Source organism: Suncus etruscus, chromosome 17 (genome assembly GCF_024139225.1).
Source record: "Suncus etruscus isolate mSunEtr1 chromosome 17, mSunEtr1.pri.cur, whole genome shotgun sequence".
Taxonomy (NCBI): domain Eukaryota; kingdom Metazoa; phylum Chordata; class Mammalia; order Eulipotyphla; family Soricidae; genus Suncus; species Suncus etruscus.
In genome coordinates, this window is record NC_064864.1 from 67,604,390 (window position 1) to 67,630,350 (window position 25,961).

The 25,961-nt window shown below is 45.3% G+C and overlaps 1 protein-coding gene across 3 annotated transcripts in view; it reads left to right on the forward strand.

The window, feature by feature from the left end:
- PLEKHA1 (pleckstrin homology domain containing A1) overlaps window positions 1-25,961 on the forward strand; it is a 59,611-nt gene that overhangs the window by 8,581 nt on the left and 25,069 nt on the right. For 2 of the 3 annotated variants that reach the window (XM_049764496.1, XM_049764497.1), the window contains exons 2-4: window positions 9,340-9,500; window positions 18,616-18,672; window positions 23,115-23,160. In XM_049764496.1, the coding sequence (XP_049620453.1) occupies window positions 9,360-9,500; window positions 18,616-18,672; window positions 23,115-23,160 (244 nt within the window). In that variant the 5' untranslated portion in view covers window positions 9,340-9,359. Of the gene's footprint in view, window positions 1-9,339; window positions 9,501-18,615; window positions 18,673-23,114; window positions 23,161-25,961 lie in introns of those variants that run through there. The other variant, XM_049764498.1, reaches the window with a different exon arrangement.

The window sequence follows — 25,961 nt, forward strand, 5'->3', positions numbered from 1 at the left end:
AGTGGTTTTCCTGTTCATTGAGGAGCCACCGTTAAATCAGTGATCACCCTGAGATTCCGACATGCTAGTCTTGCTGTTTTCAAAGACCACGAGTTTATGGTCATTCTAATTCATATTGTATTGCTCGGCGGTGTCCCAGTGGGACTTGGTACACCTTGTGTGTCCCCATGAAACTCTTGGCTCCCGACAACAGAGACACGTTGAATTTGTTACCCATGTTCTTGATCTTGCCTTGATAAGTTGGATCCCCCTTTCCCATGTTGTTGGCTGTTGATGTGGGCCTGACTGGTTGGTTGCTGCTCACTTGGGGCTTACACCTTACCCTGTAATGCTTGGCTCCTTGACCCAGGGCCTCACCCAGCTCTTGCCCACATGCTCACATGCCCACATGTTGGGGGGTAGGATCCCCACTTTTCGCTAAGGCACTCAGCTCTTAATTGGGTTCTGGTCATGCTTGCAGGTTTGTCACGTGGGTCCTCTCGAGAGGCTGCACTTTCTGGCCAGGGAAGAACCTCTTGAAAGTGACTCATTGGGGTTGTCAGTGCTGCGGGCTGTACCCTTTTTTTGACCCTCACACCCCTGGCTCTAGGGCAGCTAGAAATTTCTGTGTACAGGGGACCATGAGTGGTGTTCAGGCCTCTGACTCCCTCCCGACTGTCTCCCCACTAGGGTGTGTTGTCAAGCTTTTTTTTTTGGCTTTTGCCTGTTTCTATTTCTGGCTAGTAGAAAAGGTTTGGGGACTTCTTGGGGGAAAATTGGGAGAATTGTAACTGGTAATGGTAGTATCTGGTAGTTGGAAGCAGCTTCTTCTCAATTCCTGTTAATGCTGATATTTTTTTGTTTTGAAGCCACAAAACAAAAACTCCTTTTTTTTTTTTTTTTTTGGTTTTTCAGGCCACAACCGTTAGATGCTCAGGGGTTACTCCTGGCTACGCGCTCAGAAATTGCCCCTGGCTTGGGGGGACCATATGGGACACTGGGGGATCGAACCGTGGTCCTTTCCTTGGCTAGCGCTTGTAAGGCATACACCTTACCTCTAGTGCCACCTCGCCGGCCCCTTCTTTTTTTTTTTTTTTTGGTTTTTGGGCCACACCCGGCGGTGCTCAGGGGTTACTCCTGGCTGTCTGCTCAGAAATAGCTCCTGGCAGGCACAGGGGACCATATGGGACACCGGGATTCGAACCAACCACCTTTGGTCCTGGATAGGCTGCTTGCAAGGCAAACACGGCTGTGCTATCTCTCCGGGCCCAAAACAAAAACTCCTAACCTGTCGGTGCTTAGGGGTTATTCCTGGCTCTGAACTCAGGAATCACTCCTGGTAAGGCTCAGGAGGGGGGAACCCTGTAGGATGTTGGGAATCAAACCCTGGCCGACTGCATGTAAGACAAACACCCTCTCGCTGTGCTATTGCTCCGGTCCCAGTAAGCGGGAAGTGTATGTGCAGTCGCTGTCCCCTCCCCAGAGTAGTGGAAGAGGAGGTTAGCAGGATGCTCCATGCTTCCCATCGGCAAGTGTGTGTTGGCTTCTTCTGCAAGTGACCAGCACGTTAGCCCTGGTCAGGAGTGAACCTGTTTTAATTTATTGTTTTTATTTATTTATTTATTTATTTATTTATTTATTTATTTATTTATTTATTTATTTATTTTTGGGCCACACCTGGCAATGTTCAGAGTTTGCTTCTGACTCTATGCTCAGAAATCACTCCTAGCTGGCTTGGGGGTCCTATGGGATGCCAGGGATTGAACCTGGGTCGCTGTGTGTGAGGCAAATGGTCTTTCTGTGTTATTACTCCAGCCTATTTTTCTTTTTGGGACAAGACATTGGTATCTCTCTTAACTAGGAATCTGCCTTTTCCCAGAAAGAGGGTGTTTCACCAGTGTTGAAAATCTGTTGTTGGGGGTTCGGCTGAGTGGTCTGGAGTCTGGTTGCAGCTTCTCCATAAGCATATTGCTGCTTCTTCCTTTTGCCCTGGGACATGTGAACTCTGGCCTTCAGCTTAATGACCAGGACTTTGCAGCCTTAGCTTTCTTCCTGCACCTTCCTCTTCTCCCTCAGCCTGTTGGAGACCTGAAGAGAGTCAGGCTTCAGTCCTCAGGCATGTGGTGGCTGGTTTGATCTTTGCTCTAAACTGCTCAGACTTTCATCCATGCCAGAGTCAGGGCTGTTTTTGCTTTCTTACCGTTTCACTGTTCCCTGGAATCCCTTTTTCATGTCCCCCAAGAACTTTTTCAAGTGACAGAACAGCTTGGCCAGCAAGGTAGGGACCTGCTTAGCTCATGCCTCTCTGGGTTTTTGGCAGTGCCCTCTTTGCTGAAGTGAGATCCTTTTTAGCTTTGAAGGGTTTAAGCAAGAGATGAGCGTGTCTTCCTTTTCCTGGGAACAATCAAAGGCCATTGCTGGTATGTTCGTTGTTCCCCCTTTTATCTCTTGTCTCTGGGACTGGGGAAGGCTGTGGAGTTGGAGAAAGGGCCTGACTGGTCAGCGGAGTGGCCAGGACACACACACACACACACACACACACACACACACACACACACACACACACACACACACACATACACACACACACAGATAGACCCCCACACACATACACACACGGCCACAGAAACACAGACACACATAAGACACCAACCTACACACAGACACAGACAAATAGATACAGTTACATAAACAAATACAGACACACATTTTCTGGGCAGAGCTGGTGTTGCCTTTAGAAAAGAAGGATGGAAACAGCACAAAAAAAATGACAAAAAATAATGGGAATGTTTGAGTCCTTCAGAAAGTGGGGAGACACAAAACAAGTACCCTGACCATCAGCCATCGTGGTCTGGTCCTGGATATGCCACTTGGCAGTTTTGGGGTGTCCCGTCATCCCCGTGTGTATTTTCTCTATTTCAAGTACGGATCAGGATTCAGTAACTTTAGTTCATGGATAGTAAATGTCACCTATGTTTGTGTGTGTGTGTGTGTGTGTTTTTGTTTTTTTTTTTGTTTTTTTGTATTTGGTTTTTCAGCCACACCCGTTTGATGCTCAGGGGTTACTCCTGGCTAAGCGCTCAGAAATTGCCCCTGGCTTGGGGGGACCATATGGGACACTGGGGATCGCATCTCGGTCCTTCCTTGGCTAGTGCTTGCAAGACAGACACCTTACCTCTAGCACCACCTCACCGGCCCCTGTATTTTGTTTTATTTAAAATTTTTTTCTTTGGAGGGGGAGATGCTTGGGCCACATCTGTTGATGCTTAGCTTACTTTTGGCTTTGTGCTCAGGAATCATACTGGAAGTGCTCAGGTAACCCTATGGGATGCCGGGATTGAACCCGAGTCAGCCATGTGCAAGGCATATGTGCTCTGGCTTGTATTTATATATTTTGTGGGTGCAGTCACACCAGATAGTTTTTGGGGTCTGTCCTAGCTGTGTGCTCACCTCCGGTAGTGCTCAGAGGCCATGGCCCTGCCCTCCCACGTCCAGCACGTGCTCAGCCTGCCAGGCCCTTCCCTTGGGCCCCGCACATAGTTTTGTTTTGACATAGGCATATAATTATGTAAGGTCTGCTGCCATCCAGATCAAGGGCCAAAAATTCCCCTTACATTCTGGAGAGGCCAGTCCTTTATCTTACTTGGATCTGTTTTCTCTCACAATTTTTAATTCTTTTAAAAAATTTTTTATTGTTTGGTTTGGTTTTGGGTGGTGCATGGGGAGAACAACTCGATACCGTGTGGCTAGTGAGGCTTGGAAAATGTGTAATTGTGTTTCCCATCACAGGCAACAGATGGATCCATTCATATCTCTGCACACCCCTCCCTGTCCGCATTGTCTCTCTTCAGTCCCCCTTGCTTTTTGGTCTGACTATTTTTATTTTGTTTTTGGGCCACACCCAGTGGTACTCAAGGCTTACTCATGGCTCTGGGATCAGGAATTATTCCTGGCATGCTTGGGGACCCTACGAGATGCTGGGGATTGAACCCAGGTGGCCACATATAAGGCAAAAACACCTTCACCACTGTACTATTGCTCTAGTCCCTCCCTTTTATTATTATTTTTTGAGCGAAATAGATGAAAGATTCTTCTACGTTGTGCTTATGAATAATTGATTCTTTTGTATTTCTAATCAGTATTTCATTTGTCATGACAGCAGGCACCACAGTTTATTATCAGCCATGGGACTTTCGGATTGTTTAGGTCAGTTATGAAGAATGTTGATGCTAGTCTTTGCATCACACTAGCTGCTCTTTCGTGTCTCTGCCACCAGCCTGCCCGGTGTGACGGCTGCTCTATTTCCCCCACACCCTGGCCAGCACTTGGTATTGGCAGGTTTTTGTTTCCTTTGCTTCCAGCACTCCTAACAGGTGTGGTGTTGTTTTACTGCTCTTATTCCCTAACTGATGGTCATCTTTTGGTGGATTTATTTGTTTGGGGGCCACACCTGGCAGTGCTCAGGGTTTATTCTGGCTCTGTGCTCGGGATTACTCCTGGTTTTACTCAAGGTTTACTCTTGGCAGTGTTCAGGAGACATGATGTGGTACTGGGGTTCCAATCCAGGTCAGCTGCAAACAAGGCCCCTGAAGATATTTTTTAATTTTGCTTATTTGGTATTTACACTTTTTGTTTTGATTGTTTTGCCCATTTTCTTTTTTTTTTTTTTTGGTCTTCTTGAATTGTAATAATTACTAATCTGTTCTTGAATGGCAGCTATTTCATGGCTGTATGTGTACCGATTATTTCTCCTGTTCTGTGGTACAGTTTAAAAAATGTCTCTTCCCTTGGTGGTTCTTGGGAACAGAGGCTCACCAGCGGTGCTTGGTTCTTATTTCTGGCTCAGTGCTCGAGGGTTGCTCTTGGCAGTACTCCAGAGATCTTTTCATGCTGAGGATTGAACTCTGGCCTACCACATGCAAAGCTTGTGCTCTAGCCTCTTATCTCTGCCTGCCCTTTCCCCTTACATGCCAGGAGATTTGGAACACACCTGGCAGTGCTCTGGATTTATTCCTGGCTCTGTGCACACTCCTGATAGTCTTCGGGGGACATGTGTGATGTCAGAGATTGAACCCGGGTCAAACGCACGCAAGACAAACCCCTTAACCTCTGTACTTCTCATTCCTGCATAGTGTCATTAAAGTACCAGTTAGGTTGATTGAAAATATGTGGTAAGGGCCAGAGAGATAGCATGGAGGTAGGGCGTTTGCTTTGCATGCAGAAGGGCGTTGGTTTGAATCCCGGCATCCCATATGGTGCCCAGAGTCTGCTAGGAGCGATTTCTTTTTTTTTTTTGGTTTTTGGGCCACACCTGGCGATGCTCAGGGGTTACTCCTGGCTGTCTGCTCAGAAATAGCTCCTGGCAGGCACGGGGGACCAAATGGGACACCGGGATTCGAACCAACCACCTTTGGTCCTGGATCGGCTGCTTGCAAGGCAAACACCGCTGTGCTATCTCTTCGGGCCAGCCAGGAGCGATTTCTGATCATAGAGCCAAGAGTAACCCCTGAGCACTGCCGAAAATATGTGTTAAGTGTCAGGAGACACAGCTTTGATCCCCAGTGCTGCTGGTCTCTGACTGCTTCTATAGGCATGAAAACTCCCCTACACTTTTCAGAAGCCCCATGTAGCTTCTGTGTTACTGATGTGTCTTATTTCAGGCCATTTTCCACCTCTTGGGTAAGTCATGGTTCCAGCATTGCCTTCTGAAAAGGCTGTGCATCTTCTGCAGTGGTCATGGGGTCTTTGTGGGAAATTAATTGACGATGTGTGTTCGGTCTGTTTCCTGTGACTGTTCTTAGTCTTGATTGCTGTCATTTTTTGTTTGTTTGTTTTGTTTTGGGGTCACACTCGGCAGCACTCAGGGGTTGCTCCTGGCTTTATGCTCAGAAATTGCCCCTCGAAGGCACAGGGGACTATTCGGGATGCTGGGATTCGAATCACCTTCCTTTCGCATGAAAGGCAAACGCCTTAACTCCATGCTATCTCTCCGGCCCCCTGCTGTCATTTTTTGTATGTCTTAGAATCAAGTATGCCAGTAATCCTGTTCTGTTCTTTTTTGAAAGTAGATGTTGACAGGCCATCTGTATTTCAGTGTATACAATAAAATGTCACTTGAAGATTTCTTTTCTTTTTTAGTTTTTGGGTCACATCCAGGAGCACTCAGGGGGTTACTCCTGGTTCTGTGCTTAGAAATCACTCCTGGCAGGCTCAGGGGACCATATGGGATGCCGGGATTTGATTCATCACCCTTCTGCATGCAAGGCAAATGCCCTACCTCCATGCTATCTCTCCGGGCCCCAAGATTTATTTTCTTATCTGGTTTGATCTACTATCCAGGTAGTAGATCACCTCTGGTGTCAGGTTGCTTTCTGGTTGTTGTCATTGTTAGGAGGAGTATTTGGGTCACACTTGGCCCTCCCTACTCAGGGTTACTCTTGCTCTGCACTCAGGGCTTATTCCTGGTGGTGCTCAGGGGTCCATGTGTGGGACTGAGTTTAGGTTGGCTGTGTGCAGGACAAGCGCCTGACCCACTGTGTTCCCCATGCTCATTTTCTTGAAGTCTTTTAATGCTCAAAAGTTGTAAGTTTTTAGGGACCAGAGAGAGAATACCAGTGACTAAAGGACTTGCTGGCCGTGGCTGACCTTGGCTCTGTCCCTTCATTGTTTGGAGCACCCTGTGTTCCCCCATCCCACCTTAGAACGTGAAGTCCCATTTATCTTTTTGCTTGTTTTTGTCTTGGGGTCATACCTGGCGATGCTCAGGGTAGTTAATCCTGGCTCTTTCTGGGGACCCTCTGGCATGATGGGAATTGAACCTGGGTTGGCTGCTTGCAAGACAAGTGCCCTCCCTACCTGCTGCGCTACCTCTCTAGCCCCAGTCTAATCTTTCTCTCTCTCTCTCTCTCTCTCTCTCTCTCTCTCTTTCTCTCTCTCTCTCTCTCTCTCTCTCTCTCTCTCTCTCTCTCTCTCTCTCTCTCTCTCTCTCTCTCTCGTTTTTGGTGTCATTTAAGAAGTTTGTGACCAAGTTTAAGGATAGAAGATTAACCACCTTATTTCCTTGAGATTTGTTAGTTCTGGCCCGGAGAGATAGCACAGCGGTGCTTGCCTTGCAAGCAGCCAATCCAGAACCTAAGGTGGTTGGTTCGAATCCCGGTGTCCCATATGATCCCCCGTGCCTGCCAGAAGTTATTTCTGAGTAGACAGCCAGGAGTAACCCCTGAGCACCGCTGGGTGTGACCCAAAAACCAAAAAAAGAAAAAAAAAAGAAATTTGTTAGTTCTAGCTACTACTGACTTAAAATGTCCATTCATTTTGAGTTAAATTTTATTTATTAGCTGACTTAAGCTGTCTACTTTTACTTTTCTGTTAGTTTATTTTTGGGCAGCAACCAACCATGTTCAGGGCTTACTCCAGGCTCAGCATTCAGGAATCACTCCTGGCAGTGCTCAGGAGACTATGTGGGATGCCGGAGGTCGAACTTGGTCGTCCATGTGCAAGGCAGCTGCCCTTCCCTCTGTACTGTCACGGCTCTTGTCCCTAGCACGTGGCTATCCAGTTGTCTCTGTTATCACTTGTTGAAAAGGCTGTTTCTTTCCCATTGCATGATTTTGAATTAGTTTATGGGTTCATCTGTGTATTTTCAAATCTGTTCTTTGGTCTTCCTCTCTCCACAATATGTGTTAACCTACAATATGTATTAACCAGACCTAATATGTTTAACCTACAATATGTGCTAGTTTTGTGTACTTACTTTTCGAGTTTTGATAACATTTAAGATTTTTGGAGGAGTTCTGGGTCATAGCCCACAGTCTCAGTGGTTACTCCAAGCTCTGTGCTCAGGAATTAATCATGGCAGTGCTTTGAGTAATCACTTACTCAAGGCAAATGCCTTCCCAGCTGCACTATCTATCCCATTTAAGATATGGGGCTGGGGAGGATGCTTGGCCACACCCAGTGATGCTCAAAGGTTACTCCTGGCTCTGTGCTCAGAAATTACTCCTGACTGGCTCGGGAGGATCGTATGGGATACCAGGGATTGGACCTGTGTCCACCCTGGTGCATACTGAGGGGACTCTGGTGGCTGGATCTTCTAATATTTGTCTTTCTTTGCTTAAAGAAAGTTGATTTCCAGCTGGAAGCTAAGTGATTTTTTTTTTTTTTTTTGGTTTTTGGGCCACACCTGGCGATGCTCAGGGGTTACTCCTGGCTGTCTGCTCAGAAATAGCTCCTGGCAGGCATGGGGAACCATATGGGACACCGGGATTCGAACCAACCACCTTTGGTCCTGGATTGGCTGCTTGCAAGGCAAACGCCACTGTGCTATCTCTCTGGGCCCCTAAGTGATTTTTTAAAAATTTTTTTTTTTTCTTCCTGAACAGTGGGTAGTATAGGCCACATGAACTTGGAACTGGGAATTTCAGCTTTCAATACAGAACTAACTTAAGTACCCAGACAAATCACCCTCTCTGGAAGCTAATGTCTGCTGGAGTCCCTGTCTGCTGCTTTGCCTCTCTCCGGGAAGAGAAAAATGACTGGGGACCAAGCTTTTGGCCTGAGGGACAGTGTTTATCTATAGCAGTGCAAGGAAAGGGTCATCACTTTAGAATTAAGCCTGGGCCTTGAGTGCTATGTTAGCTGTTACTCTTTTTTTTTTTTTGGTTTTTGGGCCACACCCGGTAACGCTCAGGGGTTACTCCTGGCTATGTGCTCAGAAGTTGCTCCTGACTTGGGGGACCATATGGGACACTGGGGGGATTGAACCGCGGTCCGTCCAAGGCTAGCGCAGGCAAGGCAGGCACCTTACCTTTAGCGCCACCGCCCGGCCCCAGCTCTTACTCTTTTGTGACTTCATCAGTATTTAAGAAAAATGAAAAGTATAAACTTCTCTTGGTTTACAAGTGAGGGATTTAGGTTTAGATAGCTACCTTGGGGGATCACCTCATTTTTAATTTAATTAATTAATTAATTAATTAATTTGGTGTTTGGGCCACTCCTGCAGTGATCAGGGCTGACTCCTGGCACTATACTCGGGTATGATTTTGGTTGGGGGTATCAGGGATCAAGCCTAATCAGCCATGCACACAGCCAGTACCTTACTCTGTACTATCTCGCTAGCCCCCAATCACCTCGTTTTTTTTTTTCAAGGGCAGAAACTAGAATTCCACTGAGGTGACAAGACTCTTGTGCCTCGTAACCAAAAATGCTGCAGTGACGCACCATTAGTCTGAGTGTCTGAGTGACGTTGCTTTGTTTTCACATTAACCAGTCCTGACCTAAGGGAGGGGAGGGAGGACGATTCCCTGTCCACCAGCCGGGTCAGGGTGACACGCTGACTGTGAGTGTTTTTCCTGTCCACAGTGTAATGTTCAAGCTCAGAAATGCCTTATGTGGATCGGCAGAATCGGATCTGCGGTTTTCTCGACATCGAAGAAAATGAGAACAGCGGGAAGTTTCTTCGACGCTACTTTATTCTGGACACGGCAGAGGACAGTTTCGTGTGGTACATGGATAACCCACAGGTATGTGGAAAGCCCCGAGAACATGCGTCAAAAAGCACGTGGCACGTAGGTGTCTGGGTTGGACTGTGCCCTGCACTGTTGGGGTTCATTTCCTTAGATCTGAGATGCTCTTTGCTGCTTGTTGGACTCCCAGGGGCTCAGTTCCCCCCTTGCTCTCAAGGCCATTGCTGTTGTGTTTGAAATTTGGAGGATGAGCTGGAATTTCTTTGGTTGAAGACATTCATGTGTGTGTTTTCCTTTCCTAGGAGAGAAATGCTATCTCTGGTAGAAAATTATGAGGTGTCATATATCTAACTATCTTACATCTCTGTAGTAAGAGATGGGATGCTTTCATCAACTTTTACAACTACCTGGCACTATTTTATTTTTAGTTTTTAGGTCATACTCAGCTATGCTTGGGGTTTAGTCCTGGTGGTGCTCAGAGGACCCAGAGGGGTCTATGGGATGTAACCTTGGTTGGCCTTGTGCAAAGCAAGCCCCCTCTCCACTGTACTATTGCTTACTCCCTGTACTAACCCCCTTCTGCACACCTTCGGAGCTCCTTGACTGTACTAACCACCTTCTGCACACCACCCTCCCAACCTCAGAGCTATTATAGCTTTTTCTTGTCCACAGGCAGCTGAGATGGAAGGTGGAGGGCCAGAGACCTGAATGGGAATGGCCAAAGAATTTCATAGAAGCTTTATTTGGGAAAGGGAAGGGAATATGGGGTACGGGTTTCCTTAAGAATTACAGGGCCCGGAGAGATAGCACAGCGGTGTTTGCTTTGCAAGCAGCTGATCCAGGACCAAAGGTGGTTGGTTCGAATCCCGGTGTCCCATATGGTCCCCCGTGCCTGCCAGGAGCTATTTCTGAGCAGACAGCCAGGAGTAAACCCTGAGCACTGCCGGGTGTGGCCCCAAAACCCCCCCCCCAAAAAAAAAAAAAAAAAGAAAAAAAAAGAATTACCCTCCTCTCCTTTATATCTTTGTAACGAGGTGAATGGGTAAGCATTTGTTCTGGCTTTAAAGACACAGGCTGCCACGAGGGGTGGGCATCCTTGTATATCCTGGGTCCATTTTCGGACTTTACATCTCAGGGTTTTGTCCCTTTTGGGGCCATGTTCAGGACTTACTCCTTGTTCTGTACTCAGGGATCAGTCATTCCTGCTGGGAGACTCAGGGGACCCTCTAGAGAATACAGGTGATCTAACCAAGTTGGCTGCTTGTAGGTCAAATGCCCTCCCTGTTGTGCTATTGCCCTGGCTCCATATGAGGAGATTTTTCTTTGGGGCCATTTTTTTTTGCTTGTTTGTTTGTTTGTTTTTGTTATTTTTGAGCCACACACACAATGCTCAGGTTCCTTCTGGCTCTGTGCTCAGAAATTGCTTGGGGGACCCTATGGGATGCCTGGGATCAAACCTGGGTCAGCCGCATGCAAAGCAAACACCCTCCCCATTGTACTATCGCTCTGGCTCCTTGGGGCCATTCTTTTCCTCATCTCACCCTAATATTCCCCACCTAGAACACTTGGTTGCATCTCCCTGGCCCCTTGCTGCTACTCCTTGGATTCTAGTGTAAGCCACTGTGGTGCTGTACATGAATAGGAATGGACTTTGATTTTATTGTTGCCTTACAAGTCATTGAAGAAATAATGCCGCAGATCAGAGTTGAAATCTGCCTTTAAGATCAGAGAGACATGGATTAGAGATTTACATGTTCTCTGGGGGTGAGGACAGAGAGGGAGCACATACCCCTAAACACACGCACCCTCTCTTTCCTGTTTGCTCCTTCCCTTCTTTCTCTCTGTCACTCTCTTTCTCTGTCTCTCTGTCTCTCTCTCTCTGTCTCTATTCCCATTTGCCTGTTTGCCCATGGGCTTTATTTGTTTATCTTGAACTCAAGTTGTAATTCAACCTCTCTGCTGTGTGGCTCATCATACCTGCTCTCCATTTAGCTGTGACCCAAATTCAGAAGATTTGTCACACACAAATTAGTGTCAATTTTTTTTTTCTGTGACCCCAAATCTAGTTTGTAAAATCTTCTGCCCCTTCATCTCTGGTTACCTTCTGGTTCTCTGTAAGTTTAAGCATTTTTCTACGTGCATTTTGTACATTTTGGAGAAAAATTTGCATTTTCATTCCACATCTATTATATGGTACTAGATTTGTGTAAGGCTTTTCATTGAGTTTTTTGGTCAAGAACTGCCTGTTCTAATCCTTATAGACCTTGTTGATGTCCTGTTTTAAGAGATTTTTGTTTGTTTTTGTTTTTATTTTAAGGCCACACCCAGCATGCTCAGGCATTATTCCTGACTCTGTTCAGAAATTACTCCTGGTGGGCTCTGGGGATCTTATGGGATTCTGGGAATTGAATCCAGGTCGGCTATGTATAAGGCAAACACCCTTTCCACAGTGCTATCACTCTGCCCCTTGATTTTAGTTTTTATTCTTTTATATTTTGGGGGGTGGGGCAGGGAGTGCTGGGGCTTGAGCCTGGGTTGGGTGCCTGCCTTCACCCGTATAATGCCTTCACTTTCTGCTCATTTCTTCTCTTCATTCCAGCTATTAACAATCCAGCTGTCCGCCAACCATTATAGTGGCCAGGGTCAGCTCTGTGCCACTTTGAAATATTTTTTGGTTGTTATTTTATTTTATATATTTTTTGGTTTTTGGGTCCCACCCGGCAGCACTCAGGGTTATTCCTGGCTCTATGCTCAGAAATCGTTCCTGGCAGGCTCTGGGGACCATATGGGATGCCGGGATTCAAAGCACTGACCTTTTGCATGCAAGGCAAATGCATTACCTTCATGCTATCTCTCCGGCCCCTGTTATTTTTATTTAATCAATCTATATATAATTTTTTCATGAAAACTTGAGGAAAGTGCCTGGAATTAGTTATTAAGTTATTAAGTTGCTGGTAATCCCTCTAAAATGCCAATTTAGTTTGGTTGAGTTCAGTGCTGTGCGGAGGTACTGGGATTCGTTCATATGAGGAGACTAGAAAACGCATTGGTGGGCCAGAGAGATAGCATGGAGGTAAGGCGTTTCCTTTCATGCAGAAGGACAGTGGTTCGAATCCCGGCATCCCGAATGGTCCCCCGAGCCTGCCAGGAGCGATTTCTGAGCATAGAGCCAGGAGGAACCCCTGAGTGCTGCTGGGTGTGACCCAAAAACCAAAAAAAAGAAAACAAAACACACTGGTTTACCTGTCTATAGGGAAACCACTTTGACTTTTTGATTTTTGCTTTCAGCTTAACTTCGTACCCCTAATCATTAAGTGTAAAACCATCCCAGGGTGTCAGGGATAGTGATTAGCATTCGCCTTGGCTGTAGGAGGCCCTGGCTTGGCCCCAGTCACATGCTCACTGATGCATGGATCACCACTGGCCCCAAGTGCCAATGGGAGTGAGCCACTACCCAGAAAATAAAGAAAATCCCGTCTGGTGTATTCCTAGCAGTCCATCTGGGGCTTTTCAATGTTGTGTTGAAAGTGTGGGCAGTGGTATAGAATTAAATGACTAAGTGGCTACATTAGAAAGTCAATTATTGGGGCCGGAGAGATAGGATGGAGGTAAGGCATTTGTTTTGCATGCAGAAGAACAGTGGTTCGGATCCCAGCATCTCATATGGTCCCCCGAGCCTGCTAGGAGTGATTTCTGAGCGTAGAGCCAGGAGTAACTCCTGAACGCTGCCGAGTGTGACCCAAAAATAAAAAATAAAAAAAAAAAAAAAAAGAAAGTCACTTATTTTGATTGATTGATTTTTGGGAGGAGGTGTTTGGGCCACACCCAGAGGCAGTCAGGGGTTACTCCTGGCTCCGAAATCAGGACCATATGGGATGCCAGGGATTGAATTCAAATTGGCTGCAATGCAAGGCAAATGTCCTCCTCGCTGTGCTGTCGTTCCTGCTCCTAGGTGTGTGTGTGTGTGGGGGGGGTGGGGTGGGGGGTGGGGGGTGGTGTGTTGTTTTGGGGCCACACTTTGCTATCACTTTAGCCTCAGAAAGTCAATTATTTTGATGTCTTTAGCTTGGCCCATATCTGGACGTGCTCAGAGATGACTCCCAAGTGGCTCAGGGGCTTGTGTTGCAACCCTGCCCCCCCTGCATGCAGAGCTTGTGCACCAGCCCTTGCATGATCTCCTGCTTCTTAGCAAGTGAATTTAAAGACACTTGTGGAAAAGCATTAGGTTAATTGAGGGTAGGAGCTCCTTAGACTGAATGGTTTATTTCCTTTCCTCTTTATTACCTTGAAGGTCATACACATTTCTCGTTATTTAGTAAGCAGTACTTTTTGTTTTGTTTTGGGGCATCCCAGCTGTGCTCAGAACTCCTGACTCTGTACTCAAGCATCACTTCTGGTGGGCTTGGGGGGACCTGGGGGGCTGGTGGGGATTAAACTTGGGGTGACTGCATGCAAGGTAAGTGCCCTCCCTACTGTAATATCTCTCTGGCCTCTTGGCAGTACATTTTTGAAATTTACCTAATAAACTTGGCAGCGCTTCCATCATAGTGAACCCTAGAAATTAGTATTTGAATGACCCTTATTTCCCAGCTATTTCAAGATATGATTTCACTGTGCTATTGGTCCGTGAAACTCTAGGGATCGAACCCAGGGCCCCACATGCAAAGTGAGTACTTCAATCCTGTTAAGTCTCCTTTCCAGCCTCAACCACTGTTTAATTGACGGGCCTTTATGCTATGCAGTCATGATCTGGTTTCTTGTCCCTCTTCTACTGAGGCTGGGATTTCTCCTCAGCAGGGTACAATAACAGAGACAATTGAAACTTAAAATGAAGAAATTCAGGCCTCAACTGGGAGCATAGAAGTGTTTGGATAAAAGGTCACTTGAGAAGTAGATCTTGAAAGCAATCAATATATTTTTTGTTCAAAATTAAAAAGCAAAAAAAATCCTCCTCCTTATCCATAATGTACAACATGTTATATAAAATCATAGCCAGTTTACAAATTAGAATTTGATGTATGTGTTAATGATAAATTTGGAATTGCCTACCTTGGATACAGCCTCAGTAATCACCAGGTCATGTTGGGAGTAGTAAGTCTTTGAATTGTCTCTACTTCCATTGAATTAACTTTCCAGAGTGCTAGAAAAGAACCTTCTAACCATTGATGAGTTTTTAAATGTCTATCTATTGTTAAGCCTTTAAAAAAGAAAAAAAATCGGGGCCAGAGAAATAGCCTGGAGGTAAAGTGTTTGCCTTGCATGCAGAACAACAGTGGTTCGAATCCCGGCATCCCATATGGTCCCCTGAGCCTGCTAGGAGCGATTTCTGAGCAGATAGCCAGGAGTAACCCCTGAGTGTTGCTGGGTGTGACCCAAAAACCAAAAACCAAAAAAATAAAAAAGAATCTTGTTTAATTTTTCATAGAAGAAATCCACAAAATCTAGTTTTCACTTTTTTTCTTTTTTTTTGGCTTTTGGCTTTTGGGTCACAGTCAGTGCTCAGGGTTTAATCCTGGCTCTGTGCTCAAGGATTATTTCTGGTGTGGCCAGGGTACCTTATGAGGTGCTTGGGATTTTTGTTTGTTTGTTTGTTTTTGAGCCACACCCATTGATGCTGAGTAGCACTTTGGGTTCAGTATTAGAAATTATTCCTGGTGGTGCTCGGGTAGTGCTCCTGGGATGCCAAGGATCCAACCTGGGTCATCACATGCATGACAGACACCCTCCCCATTGTACCATCATACTGGCCTCCATCTGCTTTTTTTGGGGCAGGAGCATACCTGGTAGTGCTGAGGGCTGATCCCTCATTCTGTGCTCTGGGATCACTACTGGTGGGCTCAGGAGACTATGTGTTGCCAGATTTTGAAATCTGAGTCAGCTGAGCACATAGCAAATGCCTTTCTTACTGTACTCTAACTTTGGCCCCATCTACTCATTTTTTTTTTTTTTTTTTTGGTTTTTGGGCCACACCCGGTGACGCTCAGGGGTTACTCCTGGCTATGCGCTCAGAAGTCGCTCCTGGCTTGGGGGACCATATGGGACGCCGGGGGATCGAACCGTGGTCCGTCCTAGGGTAGCGCAGGTAAGGCAGGCACCTTACCTTTAGTGCCACCGCCCGGCCCCCATCTACTCATTTTTTAATTGAGAATTTTTGACTGAACATGTTTCTTCTGTCCCCACTTTATTTAAATTTTTTATCCTAAAAGTATGTTGAATTTTTTCTTTTCTTTTTTTTTTGGGGGGGGGGGCTACACCCGGCAGCGCTCAGGGGTTACTCCTGGCTCCATGCTCAGAAATCACTCCTGGCAGGCTCGGGGGACCAAATGGGATGCCGGGATTCAAACCACCGACCTTCTACATGAAAGGCAAACGCCTTACCTCCATACTATCTCTCTGGCCCCTATGTTGAATCTTTTCATGCTTTTTCAACATTTACTGAACATAACTTTTTTTAAATTAATATCTTTATTTAAACACCTTGTTTACAAACATGATTGTTGTTGGGTTCAGTTATGTAAAGATGAACATACTTTTTTTTTTTTTTAAATGTAATGTATTGAGGCTGGAGAGGTAGCATGGAGGTAAGGCATTTGCCTTTCTTGTAGAAGGTCGGTGGTTTGAGTCCCAGCATCCCATATGGTCCCCTGTGCCTGCCAGGGGCGATTTCTGAGCATAGAACCAGAATTAACCCCTGAGCGCTGCCGGGTGTGACCCCCCCCCCCCAAAAAAAAAGTGACGCATTGTTTTAGCTGTAAGGTTAACTTAAATTTTTTTCTTAATAAAAGCCTAATATCACTATTAACTATTAACAAAAGCAGAAGTATGCTTTTGCATATCTCAAAGGTTTTGGTAGCTTGTTTTTAATTTTTATTTTTCTCCAGGTAGTTTAAATTTTTCTCTTTAATTTCCTTTCTTCAGGTTAGTGGACTCAGTGGTTTAGTGAGAACCATTTTGTTTAGTGTACAGTTTTCTTTTTGTGGTTGATTTCCTAATCTTAGAGAATTGATATCAGAAAATCTTATGGTCCAATTCGTCTAAAAATTGATAGGAAGGACCAGAATAATCATACAGCAGGTAGAGCACTTGTCTTATATGTGGCTGATTTGGGTTCAATTCCTGGAACACCACGTGTTCCAGGCTGAGCCCCACCTGAAGTACTCCTGAGCCCAGAGCCAGCATAAGCTTGAACACCTATGGTGTAGTCTGCTACCAGATAACAGCAGGAATGAATGGGGGTGGGTGGAGGGCTGGGCGGCTAGTACAGAGGAAGGCATTTTTCTTGTACTCTGTGGTCCTGGTTTATCCCCAGCACCACATATGGCTCCCCTGAGCACCATTAGTATGGCCCAAACAGCCCCTTTCTCTTCCAGAATCTTTCTTGGGACTTGTTTTCTGCCTCAGTATACAGTCTATTCTGATAAATGTTCTGTATGCACTTGAAAAGATGTAAATTCAACTGTTTGTGGTTAATTGTTCATAAATGTTTATTAAGCCCTTGTCATATATATACATATGACATCTATATATCATTAATATATTGTTTCTCTTACTATTCTCTTTGGTTAGATGGCCTTGCTAGTAGTGTTAAAAATCTGCTATTATAATAATGTTATCATTGTAGGGATACTTGCTTCATGTATTTTGTATTTCATGTATGTGTTCCTTCACTTACTTTCTTTTTGGTGGTTTCTGGGCCACACCCAGCAGTGCTTAGGAATTACTCCTAGTTCTGCGCTCAGAAATCACTCCTGGCAGGCTCGGGGGACCATATGGGATGCCAGAGATAGAACCCGGGTCAGCTGTGTGCAAGGCAAACACCCTATCCACTGTGCTATCACTCTAGTCTCCTTCACTTACTTTATAACATTTTTTCCTGTTGTTGTCACACCCAGCAGTGCAAAGGGCTTACTCTGCCTCTACTCCTGGCAAGGTTTGGGAGACCAGATGTGGTGCCAAGAATTGAACTAAGGTTGGCTGCATAATTGGCAAGCACCTTATTCTCTGTGCTACCTCTTCAGCCCTATATTGATCATCAAGTTTTCGTTACTATAGTGTCCACTCTTGTTTCTCATTACTTACTGCTGGAATTTAATATCTGATATCAATTTAGCTGTTCCTGCCTTTTTAAAGTTTGCTTATAGGATTTTTTTTCCCCTCGTTCTTCCCGTTGTCTCTGCTTTTGAGCCATATCTGGCAATGCTCAGGGGCTATTCTTGGCTCTGTGCTCAGCAGTGGCATTGGTATTGCTTGGAGAGGCAGTGTGGTGCTGGGGATCAAACTGGGGTCGCTGGGTGTAAGGCAAGGGCCTTATTCCTTGCATTATATTTTCTTTTTCTTTTTTTTTTTTTTTTTGGTTTTTGGGCCACACCCGGCGGTGCTCAGGGGTTACTCCTGGCTGTCTGCTCAGAAATAGCTCCTGGCAGGCACAGGGGACCATATGGGACACCAGGATTCGAACCAACCACCTTTGGTCCTGGATCGGCTGCTTGCAAGGCAAAAACCGCTGTGCTATCTCTCCGGGCCCAGCATTATATTTTCATTCATCTTTTTTTTATTTCTTTGTTTTTGTTTTTGGGCCACACCCGGTGGTGTTCAGGAGTTACTCCTGGCTATCTGCTCAGAAATAACCCCTGGCAGACACAGGGGACCATATGGGATGCCGGGATTCGAACCAACCACCTTAGGTCCTGGGTCATCTGCTTGCAAGGCAAACACCGCTGTGCTATCTCTCCAGCCCCTATTTTCATCCATCTTTTTTTTTAATTTATTTTTTATTAATTCATTAGGCCATGCAGTGCCTTTCAAGTGGTGAATTCATATCAATAACATTTAGGGTAACTTTTATTTTACTACTTTTCCCCCCCATGACTTTCAAGAACAAAATCTAATCTTGACGACTTTCTTAAGCTAATGGAGAAGAAAGTAAGTTGAGCAGAATGATCAAAATTACCTTTTTCTAACAAACTAGCCTCATGGTAAAAGGGGATAAAGTTTGGTTCTGTCAGCCCCATTATCAGCTTGATTTTAGACTTGTAAACACTTGCCCTGCAAAAGCTGGTGTGTCAGTATAATAGGAGGAAATCAAATGTTTTAATATTTTTCGGCATGTGTAGAACATTCAGTACAGACATATTGATGACTGTTAATGACATATGAATACATTCATTTCCAGAACCTGCCTTCTGGGTCATCCCGTGTTGGAGCCATCAAACTCACCTACATTTCCAAGGTAATTTTCACCACTCTTGTATTTGTGTCTGATTTAAAAATGCCTTAGAACGGGAGCCCCAGCTGAGCGACCATTTCCTCCAGGTATTGTTTTATGTTCTCGTCTCTGCGAAGTTGAGCGTGTCCGGGAAGTGCCGTGACTAAATCAGGAAGATTAGAAAGAGGATGTGGCAAATTGAAAACGCATATTCGGTGTCCAAGCACCAGCAGTAGAAGTAATCCTATAGCAAGTAGATTGTCGCTTGGGGAAGTCTCGAGTTTTCAAAGTGGGTCCCATTTAAATGAGTTCTAATTTTGATTTCTATTTGACTTTTGTTTTGTTGAGAAAGACAAACCATCTTGATGACGAAAGGGTGATTCTTTTTTTCCTTCCCTTTCATTTCCCTTGTCTCTGCCGTTTTTTCTTTGTTGATTTTGTGTTTGTTGTTGTTGTTTTATAGTATCATTATTGTTTGATACATTTAGGGTCAGTTTTGTCAGGTAGTTTTTTTTCTTGACTTTCTCATAATTATATTTGTGCCTTGGGTGCTTAGAGAGATATAAAAGAGATAGTAGTCCTGTGGGCTTTTGTGTTTTGCACAAAGTGTTTTTTTTTGGTAATGACTCACCTTAGGAGGTATGAGCAGTTGCTGCTACATAGTAAGTGTGATTGATAACACGCCTGTGCAGATTGCTATCCATAGATTGGGACTTGTCAGTCAAGGTCTTTGAGATCAGCTTGCAGTGGGCTTCTGTCTATAACACCGTTTCTTTTTCTGGTTTCCTTTCAGTCATTTTTGGGAGATGGGGGGGGATCATCTCCAGCAGTGCTCAGACCTTACTCCTGGCTCTGTGCTCAGGGATCTCACTGAGGGTATTCAGGGGACTGGAGGCCAATGCCTGGAATCACACCAGGGCTAGCTGCATGCAAGGCCAGCACCTTTGCTTCTGTTCTATTTCTCTGGCCCTCGAAGACTGGTTTTTGTGGATATAATGCTTTGTTATCAAGATCACAAAATAGTTGTTGATTCTCATTGACTAGGAAAGAAGCCTTTCCATTGTAAAGGTGATGATAGAATTAAAGAGAGACTTTTTTTTTGGTTTTTCTGGGTCATACCTGGTGGTGCTCAGAAATCTCTCCTGGCTTAGGGAACCATATGGGATGCTGGGGATGGAACCATGTCTGTTCTGGATCAGCTCTGTGCAAGGCAAAAACACTCTACCACTGTGCTACCACTTTTTTTTTTTTTGGTTTTGGTTTTTGGGTCACACCCAGCAGCACTCAGGGGTCACTCCTGGCTCTATGCTCAGAAATTGCTCCTGGCAGTGTCGGGGGACCATATGGGATGCAGGGATTCGAACCACCATCCTTCTGCATGTGAGGCAAACGCCCTACCTCCATGCTATCTCTCCGGCCCCCACTCCGGCTTTTTTGAACGTGAAAGCTTTTTTATGTGAAAGCTGTGGTTTTATTTTTCAACTTTATGTATTGATTTATTCATTGATTGATTGATTGGCTTCAGGGCCATACCCAGCAGAGCTCAGGGGTCCTCCTGGCTCTCTACTTAGAAATCGCACCTGGCCAGGCTGGAGGAGATGCTGGGAATCGAACCCAGGTTGGCCGAATGCAAGGCAAATACTCTACTGCTGTATTATTTCTCCAGTCCCTGAAAGCTGTGTTCCGTAGATTTAGAAAAGAGAAGTATTTTTAAAACACTGCTTAAATTTCCTGCAAAAGCAGGTATTTAAGAAGTTGTTTAGGGTAGTTTTCAGCCTAAATTTATAGAGACTCTATTACAAGAAGCACAAAATTCTACTGTACAGTTAGTTTTAGGCCTCAACAATGGAGGTTTTTTTTTCATTCATTGTCTGCGGTTTTGTGTGCTGAAGTGTAGAATACTGCCATGCATGTCATACTCTGAAGTGGTTGGTAAAAGGCTGGTTTTACTAGAGTAGATAGTGGAGGAGAAAAATTGCTCTTCTGCCTGTATCTCAATTTCTTATCGACTAGACTTTTAATTTCTTTTAATTAAAAAAAACATTTAAGGGGGGTAGCTTGATAGCACAGTGGTAGGATGTTTGCCTTGCACATGCCGACCTGGGACAGATCCGGGTTCGATCTCTGGCATTCCATATGGTCTCCTGAGCCTGCCAGGAGTGACTTTTGAGCACACAGCCAGGAGAGTAACTCCTGAGTACTGCTCAAAAACCCAGAAAAAAATTTTTTAATGTAAACACTGAGATATACAAAATTGTTCATAGTACAGCTGTTTCAGGCATCAATCTCACCACCTTTCCTCCACCAGTGTCTTCTGTTTCTCCTCCCAAGCCTGCCCCTTAGCAGGCACAAACAGATTTACTTCATACTGCTTGTTACAACAAAATGGCAAATGGAATGATCAAAAAATAGATCAATAAAATCAATTTTGTTATGATGGTTTTGTATCTCTCAATAGTATTACTAAAGTTTGGGGGTTTTACGATCTGGTTGAATCTTCTGTGTTAATTGTTTTCCCTCAGGAACTTGGTGGGCTTCTTTGCAATTGTCCGTCCCATCCAAGTTGCTGTATTCTTACTAAACCATGGTACTGTGAAATTGGAGGTGTCCTATGGCTGCATATGTGGCTGCATGCTCCAGGACTTGTGGAACCAGGACAGTTTGGTGACCTGACAGCTTGATAAAACTCACTGGTGGAGTTGAGCCATTTCTATGCTGGAGGATGTCCTGTGGATGGGGGCCGCCAGGGATGGGAATCTGCCCACCCCCTTTTTGATCAGGCCTCAGAGTTCTCAGCCCAGAGATTGATCTACCTGGGACAGTTGAGCAAATTGGTGTCTTTCTTGTTGGTGTACCTATCTGAGACCCTGGATTTGGGTGTAGCTACCTAAGACCCACCCATTTCTGGGAGGGGTCTTGGGAACCAGATATTAGGTGTAACCTTACCTGCAAAACCCCGCCCATTCCTGGGAGGGGTCTTGAAATAGGTAGATAAACCCTGAAGCCAGGGAATTAGGGGCTCTGCCCTGCTGCGCTCGAGGGCTTTAGGTTCTTTGCCTCTTTTGGTCTTTGACCAGGATGGAGGCCAAAGGAAGATGGCTGAATTATAAGATGCAGGGCTAAGAATGGCCGAATGCTTGAAAGGTTATGAGATAGGCCACACACCTGTGGTGGTCAGGGCATGAATAAAGATGATGCTTCCTAATGCCTGCCTGTGAGTGAGTCTTCATTACGCCAATCACCTGGGCCTGGGACCCGCCGGCTGGATGGGGTTGTGGAGCCACGTGGCCTGGGATGGTAGAGAGAAATCCATCGCCATCCATCGCCATCCAGCCCCATCGTTAATTATTTGATACTACACTTGCTGACACTTATTTATTTATGGAATTTTTTGGGCCACATCCTGTGATGTTCAGGGGTTCCTCCTGACTCTGCACTTAGCAATTATTCTTGGAAATGCTGAGTAGGGGGCCACCTGGGATGCCGGGGATTGTGCCCAGGTCCGCTGCATGCAAGGTAAATGCCCTGCCTGCTGTGCTATTGCTCCTGTCCCTGCCTTTGTTTAAAAATAAAACATTACTCTGTGAAACGGACTAGCTTACTGACCAGCTGCTTGACTGCTTCCCCCGCCTCCACAACTCTCTTTAAAATAGAACCTTCCCTGCATGTGTGCATCTGTGATCTGCCATCCCGTCCTCCCAGCTTGCTCAAGTTTGACATGTACAATTTGTCCTCACATCTTTGTCCTCCAGAATTTATTCCTGGAACAGATTTTCCCTGTGACTCAGAGCTCTGACCCTGTGGTCAGGCTCCATTGGAAAGCCTTGTTGCAGAATTCCCTTTGAGGGGATAAAGCAGACGTGATAAGTCCTCACGCTGGGCACTCGCATGGCAGGACTCATGAATGGGCCTGTGAGAAGAGAGGCTTGCTTTGGAAGGCACAGGCCCATTGCTGCCACTTGCCTCAGACTTTAGCCTGTGCTGTGACAGGGCACGACCACACCCTCAGGGAAGGCTCCACAGCCACTCCATCTCCTCCTTCTCACCAATTAATGCCTGGGAAATTTTGCTCTTTCAATGCAGACTCTTCCGCTCTTACCACTGTTTTCTCTTAATAGTTCTCTATTGCACTCGGAATTTGCTAACCAGTATCCCTAGTTTTCCATTTGTATTTATGGAGGGTATATGGAGAATTAAGGAAAGCTATTTTGTGTGACTTACAGTGCCATATTTACTCACAGTTCTTCACATTCTTTTGAAGAAAACAAAATAACCAGCTTGTCCCATGAGAATATGGTAGTGCCATTAGTTTGCAGCATCTTTGCTGCTGGGACTTTGGATGGGTTTCCATTTGTCACCCACTCCTTAAGAGTGGGATTTCTGTGATTCTGGGTACCCCTATGATTCTGCGGGGACCCGTGGTCATGCATGGAGAACTGAATGACTCTTCCTTCTTTTCTCATTAGGTCAGCGATGCTACTAAGCTAAGGCCGAAGGCGGAGTACTGTTTTGGTAAGTCACATTTTCAGCTTGTTACCACGTGCCATGATACAGAAAACACTTGGGGCTAGGGAACAGGGATTGTGTGTCCTGCTCCCAAGTGCAGCTGCAATAAGATTCAGAAGAGCCAACACCCTCAGAACTGGGCACATCTTAGCCAGGAACTTGCCAGGTTGTGCCAGCATCGAATCTGACCCAGTATTTAGCACCTCAGTGATGGAAAATGTGGCGAGACAGCCTGTCATTAATTCTATGACATTTCCAGAGCAAAAACTGTCCTGTTTGTGACAAGGAGCACAAGACAATATTGAAAATTCAGGAGGAAAAGTCAAATCAGAAAGTAGAATGAAGAAAGAGATTCAGAAATTCTGGACCACATCAAGGAAATCTAACATCTGAGTGAGAAGATAGCTGAGAAGGACTAGAGGAACTAAGAAAGCTGGGGAGAAAATAGACCCCAAAATAATGTAACAGGGCTGGGAAAAATGGAAGGAGAACATTCTTAGCATGAAGTAGCCCTGGATTCTGTGCTGAGCATGGAGTGACCCCCCCCCCCCCATGCCCCACTAATGATGACCCCAAGACCCTGCCCAGTGTATCCCCCTAAGCACTGCTGGGTCTGGCTCACAGATAGACAAGGCCTACAAAGAGTGTTAGAGGAGAATTAAGCTTTTCAGATTAAGCTAAATAAAAAGATTAAGGAAAAGAACCTGTTAGTGATGATTCTTTTTTTTTTTTATTTTTTTTTATTTTTGGGTCACATCCGGCAGCACTCAGGGGTTACTCCTGGCTTCATGCTCAGAAATCGCTCCTGGCAGGCTTGGATGCTGGGATTTGAATCAATGACCTTCTGCATGAAAGGCAAACACCTTACCTCCATGTTATCTCTCCGGCCCCAGTGATGATTCTTAATAAAAAAACAAAAACTATAGGTACTCACATATAGATCTTTTTTTTTTTTTGGTTTTTGGGCCACACCCTGTGACGCTCAGGGGTTACTCCTGGCTATGCGCTCTGAAGTTGCTCCTGGCTTCTTGGGGGACCATATGGGACGCCGGGGGATCGAACCGAGGTCCGTCCTAGGCTAGCGCAGGCAAGGCAGACACCTTACCTCCAGCTCCACCGTCCGGCCCCTCACATATAGATCTTAATTTTTATACCATTTTTAGTTTCTGAAGTCTATAGAAAGGTTATAAGAGTAGCTTTATAAGAGCATATTACATTTCTTTTCTTTTCTTTTTTTTTTGGGGGGGGGGGTTTTGGCCACACCCAGCGGTGCTCAGGGGTTACTTCTGGCTTTCTGCTCAGAAATAGCTCCTTGGCAGGCATGGGGGACCATATGGGACGCTGGGGATTGGAACCTTTAAGTCCTGGGTCGGCTGCTTACAAGGCAAACACTGCTGTGCTATCTCTCCAGCCCCACATATTACATTTCTTTTGCTTTTAAGTTAGTAGTTTGATGGCACTTTGCAAGTTAGGACTGTCTTCTTCCCTCTGACCATCTAAGCTTCCTCTCTCAGACCATGTCAGCGCAGAGAAGCTCTGACTTATTTTTTTTTTTTTTTTTTTTGTGGTTTTTGGGTCACCCGGCAGTGCTCAGGGGTTATTCCTGGCTCCAGGCTCAGAAATTGCTCCTGGCAGGCACGGGAGGACCATATGGGACGCTGGGATTTGAACCGATGACCTCCTGCATGAAAGGCAAATGCTTTACCTCCATGCTATCTCTCCAGCCCCAGCTCTGACTTATTTAGTGTTGTTGTCGACCCCAGTTTCAGAAGCTTGTGTCTGAGAGATAACTTTTTTCTTTGGGAGTTCTCATTTTCCTCTCCCCTCAGTCAGATTAACCAAGAACACGTTCATGAGAGAGAGAAAGAGAGAGAGAAGAGGGTTAGTGAGCTAATATAAAATTTAACTTAAAGTGAATGAATACTTTAAGTCTAAGTCAGTAGCTAGAGCTAACAAATTGTAAGGAAATAAGGTGGTTAATAAAGTGAAAAAAAGGTATAAGGTGGCCATGAATTTCTTAAATTTAATTCCTTTTTTTTTTTTTCCTTCAGTTTTTTGGGCCACACCCATTTGATGCTCAGAGGTTACTCCTGGCTAAGCACTTAGAAATTGCCCCTGGCTTGGGGGATCAAACCGCTGTCCTTCCTTGGCTAGCACTTGCAAGGCGTAGACACCTTACCTCTAGCACCACCTTGCCGGCCCCTAAATTTAATTTCTTAAATTACACCAAAAATTGGAAAGCGACTGAGAGAGAGACGGGGAGGGGAGGGGAGGGAAGAGAGATAGTGTTAGTTTAAAACTTGCAACAGGGCCAGAGCAGTAGCACAGCAGGGAAGACTATTGCATTGCACATTGCGCATGGCCAACAATGTCGCATCCCATAGGATCTCCCTGAGCCCACCAGAAGTGATTCCTGAGTGTAGAGCCAGGAGTAAGCCCTGAGCATCACCGGGGTCCACCACCCAAAAAAAAAAATCAAAATAAAATTGCAACTGTGTAGTTTTTCAAATGAACTTTATTCCTAGAATAATGTTTAAAAAAATCGTGGTGAGTGAGGTCAGAAAGAGAGAATAGGGGTTAAGACACTTGTATGTGGCTGACCCCAATTCACTCTCCAGCATTTCATGTTTCCTTGAGCACAGAACCAGAAGTAAGGCCAGAGCACCATTGAATATGCCTCCCCTCAAAAAAAAAAAAAAAAAAAAAAAAAGAAATAGAAAAAGTAAAGCAAAGATAGAAGAACCTGGAGGGATAGTTGAAGTGGTAAGAATACATGACAGTGTGTGTGAGCTCCTGAATCCAGCACC